We start from the raw sequence: 19,250 nt of genomic DNA on the forward strand, positions 1-19,250 counted from the left end.
AAGCCCCCAACACTCAGTGCATGGCCACACCCTGCATCCTGTCAGCACAAGGAGCTGCAAAGGGCTGAAAGCTGAATTTCAAGTCCTCCGCTGAGTTCCACTCCTGCCCTGCAGTTCCTTCCTTCGGCACCCCACTGCGGTAATGGGCTATCGGAGCAGTCTTGCCTTCCCTGTGGCCCAGCCTCACACTTCACTCCCAGGGACAAGTGGTCTCTTCTCTTGTGTCTAGCTGCCTCTCTCCATCATACCCACTTGAGAAGCCCGACCTGGCTGGACGGAGCCATTCTCCTTCATCATGACTACTGCAGAACCATCACAGGACCAGGCTGGCTGGTTTCACTTTAAATGAAAACTGAGCACTTTATGGCAATCTTGTGATTTTCTCCAGGAGGATGTCTTCCCCTCTCCAAAGTGACCATCAGAATTCCTCAGGCCTCTGTAGCTGAGGCTCCCAAATGAGACCAACTCAAAGGCCCACCCACATCCATCCCCTGCCCCTTCACCTTTCTTCCTGAAAATCTTCAGGCAGCCTTTTCCTGCCCCTAAAGCAGCTGGAACCCACTCCCTCTATCATTGTGAAAGTTTGTGCTCAGCCACCTCCTCTCCAGCATCATCTGTGTCTTTCTTCTGACAGTACCAAAGCTTCCACCAGACACAAACATCAGATGTGGGTCTTCCAAGGAGAACATTACAGGGCCCTCTAGTAGCTTAGAATGGAAATCGGTTGTAATGCACCCATGTGCTCCAACGAACAAGACTCAAGCAAAAACTCACCGCATCACTGTTCTACATCTATGTCCTGCCTTTGAATGACTGCTTCCATGATGCTGTTTCCCTTCCCTCCTACTTCTCCCTCCCGTCTTCCTTTCTTCCTTCCAATGTGTGTCTGAAGCACCTATCTGTATCACATGCTGGAGATAAAACGGTGCCTCAGAAAAATCTCTGACAGCAGAGAGCGCAAGTTGTAGTGCAGGAGAACCAGGTAGAAAGAGTGAATGAAATAAAACATGAGCTGTGATACGGTGTGGGAATGAAAGCTGTGCGGTAGGACATAAGAGTAGGAGAGCTGCTTTTTCTGAAGAACATACATTGTGTGTGGCAGGTATTTTTATCCTTATTTTAAAAGGTGAGGGAAAAGACCCAGAAAGATAAGATGCATTACCCAAGGTCACAGAATAAGCCCAAGGCAGAAGAAAACACGAGGCCTGCGGACCCTTCCACACTGACCACACTGGGGCTGGCCAAGCCCACACTTAGAAGAGGTTCTGTGCTTAGAGTTTTAATAACATAATGGGAGAAGCAGGACACAAGCACATGAAATTAAGTCAAACCAAATGCATAAGTGATCCCAAACCCCTAAGGAGACCCCGAAGAGGGAGCAGAGGGTGACCAAGTAAGGCTCCGTTAAGGGGCCACATATTTGAGTTGGCTGGCAGGGAATGAAGATTGGAAAAAAGAACCCTCCAGGTGGAGTCTCAGAATTGAAAGAATGGCAGGGTGGTCAGGCCGTGCAGCTTAACTAGTCCAGTGTTTCTCAAACTTCCCAGTGACACTCTCTAAACAGAAGCTTCATGCTCAAATCACAAACAGGGAAATGCAGACTACCACCACTACATTCCCACTAAAATGGTTAGGATAAAAAAATCTGACAATACCAAGTTCTGGTGAGGATTCAAATCAACTAAACTCATACACTGCCAGTGGGAATGTACTTTTAAAAACAGTTTGGCAGTTCCTTAAAAAGTTAAAAATAAGCTTACCCACTCTTATCTGATTTACCCAAGAAAACGGAAAAGCTAGGTTCACAAAAGAGCCTAAATGCTTACAGCAGCTTTACTCATCCTTGCCCCGCACGAGGCAACCCAAGTACCCTTCAGGGGAGAACGGATAAATAAACTGCCACATCCATACAACAGGGTGCTGGTCAGTTGTAAAAAGGAAGGAACTATGAGGACATGCATGGATGAATCGCCAGTACATTAAGTGAAAGAAGCTAGGTCAAAAGGCTACACACCAAATGACTGTGAAAACACAATGCGTTTGTGAATTGTCCAATGCAGAACAAGGTTTGTGCCATGGCTGAGGGCTCGGCTGCGTCCATCACACACACAGCGGTTCCCTCCAGTGTGAATCTGTCCATGTGGCCTAAGGCTGGAGCTGTGAACAAAGGCTAGACCACACTTTCTGCATGCACGAGGGCTCTCACCAGTGTGGATCCTCTGATGCTGAGTGAGGGCTGACCTCCGGCTGAAGGCCTTCCCACAGTCACCACATTCGTAGGGCTTCTCACCAGTGTGCACTCTCTGGTGTAGAGTGAGTTGTGAGCTCTGGCTGAAAGCTTTCCCACATTCAATGCACTGATAAGGTTTCTCCCCAGTGTGAACTCTTCGATGCTGAACAAGAGTTGAGTTCCGGCTAAAGGCTCTGCCGCACGCATGACAAACATAGGGCTTCTCGCCAGTGTGAATCCTCACGTGCTCAGTGAGGTGAGAGTTAAAACCGAAGGCTCTTCCACACGCATGACAAACATAGGGCTTCTCCCCAGTATGAACCCTGTGATGGAGGAAAAGGCTGGAGCTCTGACGGAAGGCTTTCCCACACACATTACATACATGCGGCTTCTCTCCAGTGTGGATCCTATGATGCTGAATGAGGCTTGAACTTCGACTGAAGGCCTTCCCGCACTGGTCACATTCGTGGGGTCTTTCACCAGTGTGGATCCTCTGATGCTGTGTTAACTGTGGGCTCTGACTGAAGGCTTTTCCACATTCATTACACTTGTACGGTTTCTCTCCTGTGTGAATGATACGATGTTGAATAAGAGTGGAGCTTCGACTGAAAGCCTTCCCACATTCATTACACCCAAAAGGTTTTTCTCCAGTATGAATTCTCTGATGGAGAAGGAGGTAGGAATTGAGACCAAAAGTTTTCCCACATTCATTACATTTAAATGGTTTAATTCCAGTGTGAACTCGATGGTGCAGAATAAGGCTTGAGCTGTGAGTAAAGGCTCGCCCACACTGATCACACTTATAAGGCTTTGCCCCACTGTGACTTCTCTGATGTCTACTTAGGTCTGAACTGTATTTGAAGGTTTTGCTGCATGTATCACATTTAAAGGCTCTCTCTCCTGTTTTATTTCTTTGAAATCTAACAACATTTTGGTTCAGATTCAAGTTCCCATCAAATGCACCACACTCCTGGGTTGTTTCTCCTGGAGGTCTTTCCCTATACATGGCAGTTTCTTTCCTAAAAACTCTCTCGTGAAGATGGAGTTTCTTCCAACTCTGCCCAGAATTTTCCAGGTGTGCTTCTAGTTTATCTTCACAGCCCCAAGCTTCCTGCAAGTCAGGAGCCTTGAGATTACACCTCGAGAATCTTCTTGATAGCAATTCTGGGGTTTTTACTTCTTCAGAACATGTCTGGCTTACAGTGGATGGTTCCTTTTCAGTCCCAATCTCAGAACCTGTTACATAAAATATAGGAGTTATCAGAAAACACCATCCCTCAGGGATAATACCCATGATGTGTTAAAAGCTCCTACAAATGGTTCTGCAAAAGGAAAATACTCCAGTAGAAAAATAGGTGACAGGCGGAATTCAGAAGTAAAGATGGCCAATCAACAGAATAAAAATATCTAAGTTCATTAGTAATACAGAAATTTAAATTATAATTTTTCACCTATCAAATTGGCAAATTAATCTATTCCACAAATATTTAGAAGTCCAGGCATAGCTACATAATGAATATAACAGGAAGACAAATACAGACTCTGATCTCACAAGGCTTACATTCTATTCAGGTAGATAGAAAATTAAGTAAAATTTTAACAAGGATGGTAAACCATGTGACATGGAAACGATGCAGAAATGTGGGGAAATACTCAATGGCCTACAAGCCAGTGTATATGGTCAAAGAAGACCTCTGGAAGGAAGTGATGTTTAAGCTAAAACCCGAAGATAACACAATTAGCAATGGCAGATATGAGGGCCTGTATGTGACAAGTGACAGAATCGATCAAGTTCAAGAATTAAAAGAATCTCACTACGGCTAGAGCAAGAAATGTGAGGAGGGGAGAGTGGAAAGACAAGGCATGACAAAAAGCTCAAGAACTTTAGACTTTATTCTAAATACTTAAAAGATGATACACAGTATTGATGAAAATCGAAGAAACAATCACTGTCTTTACTATTGGTGGAACTATACATAAATTATGAGTTTTTAAAGGGAAAGTTGGAAATATGTACCAAAGAATTGACATACTACATATTACTAAAACTGTCACTATTTGTGGATAACATAATTTTATATAGCAAGAACCCTAAAGACTCCACCAAAAAAGCATTAGGAATAATAAACGAATACAGTAAAGCTGCAGGATACAGAACCAACATACAAAAATCTACTGCACTTCTATATATTAACAATGAAATATCGGAAGAAGAAATGAATAAACAATCCCATTTACAATCGCAACAAAAAGAATAAAATACCTAGGAATAAACTTAACAAAGCAGGGGAAAGACCTGTACACTGAAAACCACAGACATTGTTGAAAGAACCTGAAGAAGACACAAAGAAATGAAAAGACATTCTATGTTCATGGATTGGAAGAACCAATATAGTTAAAATGTCCATACTATCCAAAGCCATCTACAGATTCAGTGTAATCCCTATCAAAGTCCCAATGGCATTTTTCACAGAAGTAGAACAGATATTCCTAAAATTTGTATGGAACCACAGAACACCCTAAAATACCAAAGCAATCCTAAGGAAGAAGAGCAAAGCCAGATGTGTCACATTCCCCTATTTCAAATTATACTACAAGGCTACAGTAATCAAAACAGTGTGGCACTGGCAGAAAAACAGACACACAGACCAATGAAACAGAATCAAGAGCCCAAAGATAAACCCACTCATATGTGGGCAACTAATTTTTGACAAAGAAGGCAAGAACATACAATGGAGAAAGGACAGTTTCTTCAGTAAATGGTGCTAAAAAAACTGGACAGCTGCACGCAAAAGAATTTAACTACACCACTTTGTGACTCCATTCTCAAAAAGTAACTTAAGATGGATTAAAGACTTGAACGTAAGACCTGAAACAATAAAATACATGGAATAAAACATAGACACTAAGTTTCCAGACATCGGTCTCAGTGGTGTTTTTGTGAATTTGACTGAAAAGGCCAAGGGGAAAAAAGCAAAAATCAACAAGTAGGACTATGTCATCCTAAAAAGCTTCTGCACAGCAAAGGAAACCATCAACAAAACAAAAAGGCAACCTACTGAATGGGAGAAGTTATTTGCAAATGATGCCTCCAATAAGGGGTTAATACCCAAAACATGTATTACCAGATAATTCATACAATTCAATAAAAACTAACAATAAGATTAAAAAATAAGCAATAGATCTAAAGAGATTTCTCCAAAGAGGGCACACAGATGACCAATAGACATATGAAAAGATGCTCAATGTCACTAATCATCAGAGAAATGCAAATAAAAACCACAATGAGATACCACCTCACACCTGGCAGAATGGCTATCATCAATAAATCAGCAAACAACAAGTGTTGGTGAGGATGTGGAGAAAAGGGAACCCTTGTGCACTGTTGGTACAATTGCAGACTGGTGCAGCCTCTATGGAAAACAGTATGGATGCTCCTCAAAAAATTAAGACTAGGGGCCGGCCCGGTGGCTCAGGCGGTTAGAGCTCCGGGCTCCTAACTCCGAAGGCTGCCGGTTCGATTCCCACCTGGGCCAATTGGGCTCTCAACCACAGGTTGCCAGTTCGATTCCTCGAGTCCCACAAGGGATGGTGGGCTGCGTTCCCTGCAACTAGCAACAGCAACTGAACCTGGAGCTGAGCTGCGCCCTCCACAACTAAGACTGAAAGGACAACAACTTGACTTGGAAAAAAGTCCTGGAAATACACACTGTTCCCCAATAAAGTCCTGTTCCCCTTCCCCAATTAAATCTTTATAAAAAAAACAAACAAACAAACACTAGAGCTACCAAATGACCTGGCAATCCCTCTTCTAGGTATCTACCTGAAATTCTTGAAAATACTTATTTGTAAAGATATATGCACCCTTATGTTCATTGTGTGTTACTGACAGAGTAGCCAAGATATGGAAACAACCTAAAGGTCCTTCGATGGACGGCTGGATAAAGATGTGGTATTTCATCTTTTTATGGAGTATTACTCAGCCATAAAAAGATGAAATACTGCCATTTGCAACACCATGGATGGATCTTGAGGGTATTGTGCTGAGTGAAATAAGTCAGATGGTAAAATAATGCAACCTTAACCAAAAGCCCAACTTATTTATTTTTTTATTGACAAGGTGATTCTAAAATATGGAAAAACAGCGTCAAGAACAGGGAAGAACTCGCTGAGGTCAGACAAGGAAGTAAAAGACTTGCTGTCCTGGATATCAAGACTGACTGGTCAAGGACAAAGGGATGGTGGAGAGAAAATTACATCTGTGTGCGCTCCCAGCTTCACAGGGTCCTCCTCCCCACGACAGACTCCATGGGCTGGTTAAGAGCTCAGACAGTGAGGCCAGGCCCAGCGGGGGCAAATGCTCGAACACTTTAATCCACACTTTCCTCTTCCAGAAATAGGTGATAATCGTGTTCCTTAAAAATATTATGTAAATACAGGGCGGCTGGACGACTCAGTTGGTTGGAGCGTGAGCTCTGAACAACTGGGTTGCTGGTTCAATTCCCACATGGGCCAATGAGCTGCGCCCTCCACAACTAGACTGAAGACAACGAGCTGCTGCTGAGCTGCCGGAGGGACCACCAGAGGGACCACTGGATGGCTCAGTTGGTTAGAGCGCGAGCTCTCAACAACAAGGTTGCCGGTTCAATTCCCACATGGGATCGTGGGCTGTGCCCTCTGCAACTAAAGACTGAAAACAGCGACTGGACTTGGAGCTGAGCTGCACCCTCCACAACTAGACTGAAGGACAATGACTTGGAGCTGATGGGCCCTGACTTGGAGCACACTGTTGGCCACATAATTTTTTAAAAAAATTATGTAAAGAAGGTTTGCATTTTTTGATATGAAATTAAAAATATAGTATAAGAGGAGAAAATGTACAATTTTCAGTTTGAAAAGGTCATTACCTGAAACCAGAGTAAAATAAAATAAATTTCAGTGGAAAATTAAATGCCCTTAAAAGTGACTCTTTTATTATGCCGATGGTAATAGCACCATTACCAGACCATACGAAAATGAAATATAGACATGGCACTTTTTAATCCATGTGAAGACCTGGCCATTTATAACAAAACAGCTGAATCTGGTTATATTTCTTAAACTGGATTTAGTAACAATAACGAGGTGATCCTGGGATTCACTGCACGGAAACGCAGCCTGAATGTGGCACAAAGCTCTAAAATGTGATCAAATTTTAAAAATACAAATCCATGGCCCTTTTGAATGGACTCTTATTACAAAGAAATCCCAACAATATTGTAAAATGCCATACACCACAAAACTCTACTTCATCTGAGTACAATTTAAAGACGTACACAATTGTTAAAAATTTGATCTTTCTTTAATGATTCTTAATGTTAATTTTGCATTTTGCTAATAATTGTGGGCATTCTTTCTGTCATTCTCAAAAGATCTGAGGATGTTAAGACTATTTCAAAAATGAGATAACGAATAACTATATTCATATTAAAGTTTTTTGTTTTTTTTTAAACTGGAGTTCAACCTTAAAGCTCCTTGTTATGAAAGTTGTAAAATAAATTGGGGGGGGGATGGAATAAACATTTTTCATGCCAGTTTTTCTATATTCTTTTAGCAATCATACAAAATTCCTGTTAAATTTCCTCCCTGATGTCTCATATTAATGTAAAAGTGAGTTTAAAAATGGATCTCATGCTTTCCAGCAGCCACAGCCAGGAAGGTCACCATGCAGTTCTGGTGGGTACAGGATATCCCCGCATATGGGTGGCACCACACCGGGACCCACGAGAGGGTTTTCCGATTTCTTAATGCAAAATGCGAGTCAGCATTCCTTTCCCAGAAGAACCCTTGACAGATAAATTGGACTGTCCTCCACAGAAGAAAGCACAAAGAGGGACAGTTGGAAGGAACTCAAAAGAGAAGACGCCACTGTGCAGTCACATCCCAGAGGGCCACCAGTGGGGCATCTCTTGCTGAAATGATGGCCAAGAGAAATCAGAAACCTGACATGAGGAAGGCTCCACAAGAACAAGCTATCGGGGCTGCCAAAAAAGCTGAAAAGGCTAAGCACGCACCTAGGCAGACAGTGATGGTTAGTGCCAAGCAGAGGATGAGGCCTGGGCAGGTTTCTGCTCCCCGAGTTGTTGGAAAACGCTGTTGACAGATGAAAATTTTAAAGATCTGATTATAAAAAAAGAAATAAAAATAGATCTCATGCTGCCATAAACAGTTTACCTCTTTTCTTGGAAACTGCTCCGGTGAAAAATGTTCCACTGTGACATGTTCTCAACTCTGCCGGGGCACAGCTGCTGCCACCGTGGGAGCAGTGTTCCAGGTGGGTGACCCCACCCACAAGAGGACACTCACTGTCCTGGCCTTATGACAGACAGACCCAGCAGAACCTTTGCGTTCACACATCACCAGAATCGGCTGAAATGTGCCAAAATAAAACTCGGAAAACAAAGCAAAAAATGGACAGGCTGAGCTTCCAGGACCTAGACGCTCAGACCACAGCTTAACCGGCTTGGAGGGAGAAAACAGCAGGAGTGAGGCTCTGCTGCCACCCAGGGGTCGCCTACGGTAGGACAGCACATAAAATGACAAATGGCCATAGTGTCACAGATGTGGAAGCCTACAGAAGCCCGCTAAGGCAGTCACTGCCAACTGCTGCCCAGAAAGAGTTCAGTACAGGCACAGCCAAAGCTGCGGGAGGGCACACCTGAAACATGCAGCCCAGATGAGCCCGGAGTCCCCCAGGACACACCACAAGCAGCTCAGAAGCCCCCTCTCTCTGCACTAACGCTCGACAGGTTCAGCCTGGGCACCCTGCCCCCACCAAACTTCGGGGAGTTTGGGGTAATTAGTAATACTTCTAAAGCCAGCACTTGTGCCCAGCCCTGTTCACTGCAAGAGGAAACCCAACACAAATAGAGTCACCTGCCCACGTGGCCTGGACACCGGCCATTCTATGTGAGCTGCCCCTCTGTCAGGGGCACCATGGTACCCACACTGTCTCCTGGCAGCCCTGTTCTTCCTTATGACCTGTTTTTCCAACGTCCCAGACAGGACTTGTGTTCCTAACAGAAGAATCTTCTCGTGAACACTATGGGGAGCCCCTTAATGTCACTTCTCACCTGAGACAATCCATGTGACGACTGCATAGAAGAGGTAAATGCTACATGGGGCATCTTTCCTAAGTGTGGCACTAACCACATGCAATAGCCTGATTCCATTACAAGTTTAGAATAGCTCACTCAACACATTGGTCAGAATTACCACAAACAGTGGGTATGAGAACCATGGTCTTAAAAAACTATTTGGCTCTTAATTTTTCTCTGGCCAAAAAAAGCATACATGTCCTCAGTAAAATGGACTGCACAACCAGGGAACTTTCTGGGTGACAATGACGTCATGTATCTTAATAGAGGTTTGGTTGACACAGACGTGTCTATTTGTTAAAACTCAGCAACTTTACACTTGAAGTTAAACTCCACCTAACCACTTCACGTCAAAGCATACACGCTAGAGAAACTTTTGGTGAAAGGATCGGGATAAGTAATTAATACCCTTAGCTGCAGATCTAGGGCACCAGCAAAGGTGGGATGTGAGTGATTAAGTGTGTATGCTTTGACAAATGACCCAAAGTGGGAGGAAAATGGGGAGAGAACAGTGGAAAGTAGAACAGGTGATTAGTTGTCTCAGTAGCTGGGAGCCCATCATGATGCTCAGATCTGACACGTCAGCTAATAGGAGGATGTTCAACAGAACAAGGTTATTAAAAAAAAAAAAAAAAAAAAGGAATACTATTGACCAAGGAAAAGGAGGAGAAAAAGGATAGAAGTTTAACAGGTGAACCTAGTAGGTAACCAATAGCTATTGAATAAAGAAAGAGGATAAGAAGGGTATTGTGTAAAGAAGGGAATGAGGCTGTTACGCAGGTTTAGCGCAGAGGTGGTCACTACATGCAAATTTCCCTAACGACCAGAAGAACTGTGTAAGAATTTTTACAGGCAAAGCAAACAAATGAGTAAGAGGAGAGCCTTCAAAGCATGCGTGTATGTCTGCAGGAGCACAGTGCTGTGTCTGAGACAGACCCCAGGAGTCCCCGTGAGTCAGCCTCATCTCTTAACAGCTCCCACACGCTCTCACCTGTCCCGCAGCTGCTCAAGGCCTCTGGCTCCTCAGCTCCCACGAGACCCAGGACCCACAGCTCTTCACCTTGCTCCAGCTGGGAGATCAGCTCCGGCTTAGGGAAAGGGGGTCCTGTTGGGATGAGAGCCCTGAGTGAGCTGGTGTGGCCTGGGGAGCTGGAGCAAGGCAGTATCCGCTGGGTCTTTCAGTCCAAATGAGAAGTGTAGTGTCCCAAGAGACCTCTGGGGAGGTGGTAGTGGGGCGGGGCCTCCGTGGGGGCGGGGCCTCCGTGGGGCGGGGCTTCCGTGGGGCAGAATCACAAGTGCCTGTGTCCCCGGGGAGTGGAAGGGATTGGTCACCGGAAGCAAGGTCTGAGACTGAGCCCTGAAGAATTCACTCATCAGTTCTCCCACCACTAGGGAAACACGGGCACAAGAAGAAGTCTGAAATCAGGAACGAAGCAGGCTCTCTATGGGGAATATGCAGAAACCAGACTGCTACCTGGGAACAAGGGGTAGGAAACTCTTCTTTGGGCTCCGAAGTGCAGAATCAGCCCCCGTAAACTCCATAGACACCCCAACCCAAGCCAGGAGAGCCTCACCCAGCGAGGCCACGTGCCCGTAGTTCTCCAGCATCACGTCCCTGTACAGTGCCCGCTGGTCGGGGCCCAGCTGCTGACCCTCCTCGCGAGAGAAGTACACCGCCACGTCTTGGAAGGTCAGCGGCACCACCTCCTGCAAAAACAGGTGGCCGCTGCCCCGGGGCCACGCCCACTGGGCAGACCTGCTGTGGTCAGCCCCAGGACCCGCCACCCTCTTCCACCATGGGGACCCAGCCGAGTTCCCAGAGCCCCTCTCCCTGGGGGAGGGTGTGAGTCCAATCCCAGAACCCTTTTCTTGAGTGCCAGGATTCCCGGCTTCTCCACGTGCTGGGCTCGCAGCTCCAGAAGGAGGGCAGGGAGGAGGGTGAACTCACCTGGGTCGCTGGAGGCCCGAGTGCGGCTGCCATCCTGGGAAACAGGATCTGAAGGAAGAAGACTCAGGACCTGAAGGCTGCCCTGGCCTGGGCTTCCCGCAACTCACCCTCAGAGAGAGAGGACCCACACTTAGACCCATTCGGTGGCATGAAGTCATTCCATTAACTTCCAGGGCCCAAGGGGTATGAAGGGTGGATAGGTGAAGGACGGCATTAATTAGTTCTTGGAGTAGCCTCCTGGGGCCACGAGTAAAGTCGCTTACAGAAGTTGTCGGTCAGAAGCAGGGCACTCTGCAGCACGACCCAAAGCATGCCCGACTGCCCCGAGTTACACGGAAAGTCTCCAAATTGGCAGACCCAGGGCCCAGGTAGGGCCGGGAGCTGAGCGGTGAAAGCTGGCAGGTCCAGCAGGCCAGCTTCCCGGGGCCAGCTGGTGTCGAGCCTCACCTGGGACAGGCTTTGCAGCCCCCACCCTACACCGCACACAGGGCCAGAGGACGTGGGTGGGGGTAGAGGTGGGGAGGGAAGGGCTGAGCTACTGAGGGCGCAGGCAGCCTGTCGACCTTCTCACCCCTTCGTCCCCAGCCTCCTGGGTAGGCCAGTCAAGTCCTCGCTGCCCCCCGGGGCTGAAGACACAGCCCGCCGCTTCCCCCACACCCCCCGGCCGGTCGGGGCCGACCCTCCGCCCGGCAGGTCCCCCTTAAACCTCCGCACCGTCGCTCCTGCCAGTGCGACCTCGGCTGAAACCTCCCGAGGCCCCGCCTGGACGCACCTCGGTCCGCCGGGTGGCCGTGGTCGCCCACTCGGCCAGAACTTCCACCGTCTGCATTCGTCCCTCTGCTGGCCAGACCCGCTGCCCTCAGCCCGCCCCCGGAGAGGCAAGCGCAGCAGGGGCGGAACAGCCCGGTGCAGCGGGTCCGCCGGGCAAGAGGCGGAGCCAGGCGGAAGGGGCGGGGCCGAGCTGCGCCCAGCGGGGGCCCTCCGGCCTGAGCCTGCGCCTCCGCTCAAGACCCGAGGGGCCGGAAACGGCAGCGCAGTCCCGCCCCAGCACTTCCGGGGCTGCTCTAGGACCGCAGAGGACTCGCGCCGTCCGTGCTGTCTGTGGTCAGCTGGGGTTAAGGGACGACTGGGAGGGGGACCGGTCGGCAGGCGGCCAGTCCGGACAGGCTGGACCCGGGGCATCGAGCCCACCTCTCCGCTCCAGGCCCGGGCGCTGCAATCTGAGCATGGTTGGACTGGACTCACGCGCCTCTCGATCCCGGGCCAGGCCCGCAAAACTGTTTCCTTTTCTCTTTCTTGGAAAGAAAATAACCTGTCGGCATTTCTCAGTCTATTGTAGAAACCTCTCGGGTTGTAGGGTGTCATCCAGAGATGTCCAAGAGAGTAATGAGCCTTCTTCAGTGCTTTTAGGTCCCAACTCCTATTGCAGAGTCATCTGTAGACGAGCGAATCAGCTAACAAACGTTAGTTTGTTGTTTTAATTTTCCGCTGTATTTTCTTGCTGTTAAGCCCTGCGGCTGTTACTGGTCGGCTGTTACTGGTCGAACCTGGACATGAGCGGTTTTCAAACCATGCCCTTTCCCTCCACGGTGGACACAACACCCAGAGGATGCCTTCCTGGCATCAAGGGACAAAACGTCCAGTTAGAAAATAAGTAAGTCCTGGGGATGTAATGTACAGCATGCGGACTGTAGTCAACAACACTGTATTACCTTTGTAAGGTGACAGTAACTAGACTTGTTCTGACGATCAATGCGCACTGTATGAAAACGTGGAATCATGATGCACACCTGAAATCAATGTAATATTGCATGTCAGTTATACTTTGATAAAAAAGTAGTGCAGGGGTTGCCGGTTAACTCCTTAGAGCGCGGTGCTCTTAACAAGGTCACAAGTTTGATCCCCGCATGGGCCACTGTGAGCTGTGCCCTCCACAACTAGATTGAAACAACTACTTGACTTGGAGCTGATGGGTCCTGGAAAAACACACTTAAAATAAGTAATAGTTTAAATAAAGAATAGTGCACAACTGAGTGGCTCAGTACATGCACCTCGTGCCGCCACCCCCACGGAGCCGGCCAGGAGGATGCACCGCCCTCCCCTCAGGTGGCCCCGCTGCCCCGGCCCAGGACCCAGGCCCTCTCTCCCTCTCCTCCTGGGCCCTCTACCCACCCCCCAGCCCAGACCAGGGCCCGTGGGCTCCGTGAATGGCTTTGAAACACCCCCAGAACGGTGACTGAAGCGCATCCCGCAGGCTCTGATCCGCACGGCAGGTCTGCTTCCGCCCCTTCAGAATCCTCTCGGCCCCCTGGGCTGTGCCCCTCCGACCCGCGGATCACAGAGGGCCTGGTCCTCCCGGTGTCCTAGAGCTTCCCGGAAGTGTCTCTGAGTCTCCACGGGACCAGCCCCCGCTTCCGGCCGGGCCGCCCCCCCGCTATCCGCCAGGCTGTTCAGCTGCAGGCCGCACACGCCAGGTGGGTGCGGAGGGGCTCGGGCCTGGGGGCGCGGCGGATGGGGTCGCCCCTCCCGGGAGGGGGCAGCAGACCGGGACGCGGCCCGGTGGCCACCGCGTCCGTTGGGTCTGGAAGCCGGAGACTTCGCGACAGCAGAGCGCCAGCCGCCCGATCCCCCTGCGACTTGGGGCGGGGCTGGAGGGTGCTGACCGCGGCGAGCACAACAGGGCAGGACCCGAACCCGGGTCCGCCTCGTCGACTCCTTCCTCCGGGCGGGTGGTCGGGAGAGGGTCGGTGGGGGGGCAGCTCGCTGGCCTCCAGGCAGCAGGGCCTGAGCAGCCGGGTGGCCCTTGGCAGAGAAAGGCCGTTCCTGATACTGGCCAGGCCGTGAGGGACAACCCAAGACGTTTTTGAAAGACCTTGGGTGGTCGTTGACAGCCGGGGAGAATGGGGTACCATGAAGCCGGTGGAGAGTCCCGTTTTCCCGGTCTCCCCCAGCGCTCCACCGCGCCGGCCGCGCTGTGCTGCGAGGACCTGGGCCTGCTGGGCGCCTTGGGAACGGGCTGTGCTCCGTCGCGCTCTGCTCCATCACTTGGCACGGCCGAGACAGGCGGTGTACATTTCTCCCGCATAAGCAGGTGTGTGGGCCGGTCACCTGAGACCTGCCTCGACGTGCTGTCCCTTCAGTTCACGTCACAGCCCTTTCCTCCAGATTCCACACATACCTCTGTTGTCACGTGCCCCTCAGCCGCTCCTGCCTGGGGGGCCTGTGTCTGGTCGCCCCTGTGCCATGATGGAAGCAGTGGGGATTTCTGAGTAGACAGGCCTGGATTCTACCCCTTTTCTCGGTCAGTTGCACTTGAGCGTCGATTTCCTTATTGGTGAGAGTAGTAAGGACTCGAGTTTGAGTAGTTAAGTGATCCCAGCGTGGTTGGTGGCAGTGGCACTGGCTGTTGTGTCCTTGTAGTCTGTGGACCTTTCTCCTTCACGTTTATTGGGAGAATGTGTGTTGGCCCGTTTCCTGGTTCTCTTGCTATCCTGCCTCCCCTCTTCCTGGGACTACGGTGGGCCCCTCCGCCACCTGCTCCCAGGGAGCTTCCTGTCACATGGGCTGTCATCAGTGGTTCACACTGTCAGTGTTCTGAAGGCAGAAACCACGTCAGTCCTCAGTCCCTGGCCCAAAGGACATGGGAGTCACTGGCTTCCTCTCCCTGTCCAGGCAGTTGCAGCTAGGACCTGCCTGTGGGCCGGCTGACCGAAAAAGAGGAAGCAGCCATGTCTGCCGTGGGGACCACAGCACCATACCTGAATCACCCTGGGGACAGTCACCGTGACCGGGTGAGTTTCCTGGGGGCCCAGCTCCCCCCAGAGGTGGCAGCAATGCCCCGCCTCCTGGGGGATCTGGACAGGGGCACATTCAGAAAGTTGCTGAAGCTGGTGGTCAGCAGCCAGCAAGGAGAGGACTGCCGTGAGGCTGTGCAGCGCCTCGGGGCTGGAGCACACCTGCCTGAGGAGCAGCTGGCTGCCCTGCTAGCCGGCACGCACACGCTGCTGCAGCAGGCCCTCCGGCTGCCCCTGGCCAGCCTGAAGCCTGACGCCTTCCAGGACCAGCTCCAGGAGCTCTGCATCCCTCAAGACCTGGCCGTAGACTTGGCCAGTGTGGTGTTTGGGAGCCAGCGGCCTGTCCTGGACTCCATGGCCAGGCAGCAAGGGGCCTGGCTGCCCCATGTCACTGACCTGCACTGGCGGGTGGACGTGGCCATCTCCACCAGCGCCCTGGCCCGCTCCCTGCAGCCGAGCGTCCTGATGCAGCTGAAGCTTTCGGATGGGTCAGCGCACCGCTTTGAAGTCCCCATAGCCAAGTTCCAGGAGCTTCGATACAGCGTGGCTCTGGTCCTGAAGGAGATGGCCAACCTGGAGAAGAGGTGCCAGCGCAAACTGCAGGACTGATGCACTTGCGGGTCCTGCTCCGGTTGCCTGCGGACAGCGCCAAAGCCAAGCCGGCCCTGCCCCGGAGCCACTCCTCAGGGAGTGTCAGCGTGGTCATGTCATTCTGTTTACTGAAAAGGACAGCTGTGTCTTTATTTTGAAGTAAAGTAACTATACAAACGTCTTCCTTGGTGGGCGTCGCTCGGCACACCCACACAGCCGCTGGTGTTGCTGGGTGAGGGTGCCCGTCTGTGGTCCGCTCGCAGTCTGGGGTCCCACCCACGGCTTTTATACAGACTCTGATATTTTGGGGTGGCCCATGTGACATCGGAGCCCTCTGCTCATTTGCTTGGTGTTTCAGGGTGCACGTTTCACTCTCCTGTCTTGAATCTCTGAGCTCATGAAACCAGCCTTCTGGTGGGAGGGGGCGACATTACAAAATGCAAAGTAAAATTGGCTGGCGTAGCTTGTGGGCGATGGCAAGTGACGCAGAGGACCCACAGGTGCTGCTGATGGAGGGCTGGTTAGGGCAGAAATGAGCTGTCGTTTTAAATTGGGTCCTTGAGGACCTGGTATGTGAGCAAAGACTTGAAGGAGGTGACGGAGCAGAGTGATGTGAGGGGGGCACCTCGGGGCACAAGCCGAGACTCCCGCTGAGGGAGGGGGAGGGGAGTGGAGGGTACGGATGGCAGGCGCCATCTGACAGCTGCCTTGAGAGGCTCCCACTGGATGTTGTGGAGAGCAGAGTATAGGGTACAGGGCAGGAGTTGGGCGCCTGCTGGAGTTAGTGGTGGCAGGGATGAGGGGGGCAGCGGCCTGTCCTGGGTGCCTAGAGGTGGGAGTGTGCAGGGCCCAGGACCAGCTTTGCACCCTCCAGCATAGCCATGCCCCAGGGAGGGCTCTTCGGGGTCCTGCCCTCTACAGACCTGTTCGTCATCGGGCTGTGCTCCACGGTCCCCCTGGCCCCACGGTCTGCCCTGCTGGGAACGAGAGCTCTCGGGGGTCTCCCATAAGGCACCGCTCCCAGCCTGGGGGCCACCCTTATGACCAGAGTACCTCCCCAAGGCTCCACCTCCTCAGGCCATCACACTGGGCATTAGGGTTTCACCGTATGAATGTGGGGGGACATTCAGACCACTGCAGCTTGTGTCTCCATTTTATTATTAAATTTGCAGTTATGTTAGTGGTGAAAGCATTTTACACATTAGAACTATTCAGAAGTGGGGACGGCGGCGACCTTGATACTGTTGCGGGCCAGACCCCAAGTACACCCTCGGCTGGTGCTGCTCACACCCCTACAGGCCCGGAACAAAGTCACGGGACACCAGCAGGCGCAGGTGGAGAGCTCACTGCACCGTTTTAACTCAGTGAGGTCTGAGGTCTTCTGCCTCCCAGGCAATGAAGCACAGACCTTAGCGGCTGGCCCAGGGTCACACAGCTGATGGAGGAGCCGATGTTCTCCGTCAGCGTTCCCTCCCCACCGGGGCAGTGTCCTTCCTCGGCTGACTTTTAGGCACCTCATCATGTAGGGTGGCAGGAGGGGCAGTGTGTGTCCCTCAGGGAGCTTCAAGGGGCTCTCTCTGCTGGCTCACGTGTCCTGAGCGGCTGCTGGTGCCAGAGGACCCATGTTTAGGGTTGAAAGCCACTGAGACTTGGGGCATCTGTTGTGCAGGATTACCGCAGTGAAACGGCCAGTGAACCAGAGATGACGATGTGCGGTCTGAGCCGGGCCTATGTGCCCCAGCAGGGTGCTCCAAGATCCCTGCCTCGCAGGGGCCACTGGCTGGGGCCTACGGATCTGAGCTATGCACCAGGTTGCAGTGAGGAGAGGTAACTGCTGTAGTTGGCGTCTTGAAAAAGATGCACAACTCCTTCCTGAGGGGCTGGCCCTCGGAACCCACCGCAAGCCTCTCAGGAGTCCTGCAGGAGGGGCTGGGCAGACGGCGACAGGTTCTTGGAGCTGCCTGCCTCAGCGGGTGCCACCGGGATTTGCACACTTTCGTCTGTGCACCAGGCCTCAGACCCCCTTGTCTCTGTGCGCCTGGCTGGGGCGGCCTGGCTGTCTGCACGAGTGTGTTGGTGTGTCCCCTCTGCGAGCCCCTGGGAGGCGCAGCAGCTGGTCACCTGGTCAGGAACGGCGGGTGGGAACCATTCTCCATCCTCGGGAGATGAGGTGGTGGCCGACTGCACTGCCCCTCGCATGGGGGTGGGGGGCAGAGACCTGTACTTGGATCCCAGGTAAGCCCCTGATGGCCAATGTTGTAAATCCTGGGTTTGCCCCAATTGGAGCCCTACGGGTTTGTCTCGAGGAGGGCCGCACAAGCATATAGGGACACAAGACATGTCAGGGTACAGGTGTTAAGTGGCTTTCATGAGACACGATGGGACTGCTGGCTCCTGGGGCTGGGACAGGGCGAGGGGAGAGGGACAGCTAGCCTCGAGGCTGCTCGCAGGACCGTGGGCCCAGGAGAAGCAGACACCGTCCGACCTGAGAAAACCCCTCCAGCTGTGGTGCAGACCTGCAGGCCAGCATGGTATCCCTTGTCACCCACGTCCTAAAACTCAGGAAGTATGTAATCTTTCCACGATACAACAATTCTGTCAGTTCTGCCACCATAGCCTGAAAGCAGCCAGACAAGGTGTAAACAAATGGGCATGATTATTTTCCAATAAAAACCTTTTACAGGCACTGAACTTTTATTTTCAACCATTTAAAAACCATTCTTCGCTCCAGAGCTGTACAAAACTGCTACGGGCTGTTTTCACCAGGCGGGGGTGGGCAGACTGTGTGCCTGCAGGACTCCCCCAGGCTGCAGAGGGACTGTCCACCCTCATCTGTGCTCGGTTTCTATCAAGGACCTGGACTTGGGGACAGGAGCCAGCCCCATCTGCCTGTCCTCAGGCCTCCACAAGGCCTTGCACAGAGAACGGTCACTTGCACCTGGAAAATTACTTCATTTTTGTTGACTTTATTTAACCTCCATGGAAGCTACTCGTGCCGGGAGTTCCTCTCATCTGTGCGTCTCTGACTTCTTGCCTTCAAAGCCTGGCTGCTCTCCTAATGCATCGTTCATTCACTCACCAAACATTCCTGGCTGAGGGGCAGCCACATGTACTAGGGCGACAGGGACGTGTAACCCAGCAGAGCTCTGTCCCCCACCCTCTTTGCGAAACTTCCAGCAAGCTCACCAGTTCCAATCCAACATCTTAAGTCAAAGCTTAACCTGTGATTCAGAACAAAAGCCATTTCAGATCAAAATCACGGGTTTAATTGACTGACTCCCAAGTATTTTAAAACAGCTGAAACAGAGTTCTGGAAATTCTTAGAACGAGCTTACTGTTGTATTCACTAAAGGCCTAATTGGGAAATACAGCTTGAAAGTAGAATATTGCCAACACTCGCACGACCCCACAAGCAGCCACGACCTGTCCTGTGAGAGCCCCCAGCACAGGTGGTGCAGACGCTTTCCATGCACTCCTGAGATCTCAGACCTGACAGTGTCCCGCCCAGCAGCCCATGGGCCCCAGGCAGCTTTCATGTGGTCGCAGCTAAG

The 19,250-nt window shown here is 51.2% G+C and overlaps 2 protein-coding genes across 14 annotated transcripts; one reads left to right on the plus strand and one right to left on the minus strand.

Annotated features, from left to right (window-relative positions):
• Positions 1 to 1,089: 1,089 nt before the first annotated feature.
• Positions 1,090 to 13,104, minus strand: ZNF251 (zinc finger protein 251). Of its 13 annotated transcripts, none has more exons than XM_033126245.1 (6): positions 13,027 to 13,099; positions 12,506 to 12,931; positions 11,315 to 11,362; positions 10,941 to 11,112; positions 10,358 to 10,471; positions 1,120 to 3,466 (listed from the first exon to the last, which is right to left on the minus strand). In XM_033126245.1, the coding sequence occupies exons 2-6, from the start codon at positions 12,677 to 12,679 to the stop codon at positions 2,007 to 2,009; spliced, it is 1,968 nt and encodes a 655-aa protein (XP_032982136.1). In that variant the 5' UTR covers positions 12,680 to 12,931; positions 13,027 to 13,099; the 3' UTR covers positions 1,120 to 2,006. The 13 variants fall into 13 exon arrangements, with proteins under 13 accessions (XP_032982133.1, XP_032982134.1, XP_032982136.1 ...); XM_033126254.1 differs by lacking the exons at positions 12,506 to 12,931; positions 13,027 to 13,099 and adding an exon at positions 12,087 to 12,497 and having other exon boundaries at positions 2,586 to 2,794; positions 3,432 to 3,466; positions 10,941 to 11,122; positions 11,315 to 11,422; XM_033126255.1 differs by lacking the exons at positions 12,506 to 12,931; positions 13,027 to 13,099 and adding exons at positions 8,284 to 8,362; positions 12,087 to 12,497 and having other exon boundaries at positions 3,343 to 3,466; positions 10,941 to 11,122; positions 11,315 to 11,422.
• Positions 13,105 to 13,649: 545 nt separating this feature from the next.
• COMMD5 (COMM domain containing 5) lies at positions 13,650 to 15,880 on the plus strand. The gene is made up of 2 exons (XM_033126349.1): positions 13,650 to 13,788; positions 14,987 to 15,880. Exon 2 carries the CDS (start codon positions 15,043 to 15,045, stop codon positions 15,715 to 15,717), a length of 675 nt encoding a protein of 224 aa, XP_032982240.1. The 5' UTR covers positions 13,650 to 13,788; positions 14,987 to 15,042; the 3' UTR covers positions 15,718 to 15,880.
• The last annotated feature ends 3,370 nt before the right edge of the window (positions 15,881 to 19,250 follow it).

Source organism: Rhinolophus ferrumequinum, chromosome 14 (assembly GCF_004115265.2).
Source record: "Rhinolophus ferrumequinum isolate MPI-CBG mRhiFer1 chromosome 14, mRhiFer1_v1.p, whole genome shotgun sequence".
In the NCBI taxonomy this organism is placed as follows: Eukaryota; Metazoa; Chordata; class Mammalia; order Chiroptera; family Rhinolophidae; genus Rhinolophus; species Rhinolophus ferrumequinum.

Bases quoted from the DNA above. Each gene is read 5' to 3' on its own strand.
- COMMD5 (XM_033126349.1), top strand. From the start codon at position 15,043: ATGTCTGCCGTGGGGACCACAGCACCATACCTGAATCACCCTGGGGAC.
- ZNF251 (XM_033126242.1), bottom strand. From the start codon at position 12,496: ATGCCCCGGGTCCAGCCTGTCCGGACTGGCCGCCTGCCGACCGGTCCC. The intron at 11,423-12,086 runs GTGCGTCCAGGC...TCTCTCTCTGAG, and splicing joins CGGCCACCCGGCGGACCGAG to GGTGAGTTGCGGGAAGCCCA. The intron at 10,472-10,940 runs GTGAGGCTCTCC...TCATCCCAACAG, and splicing joins CGGGCACGTGGCCTCGCTGG to GACCCCCTTTCCCTAAGCCG.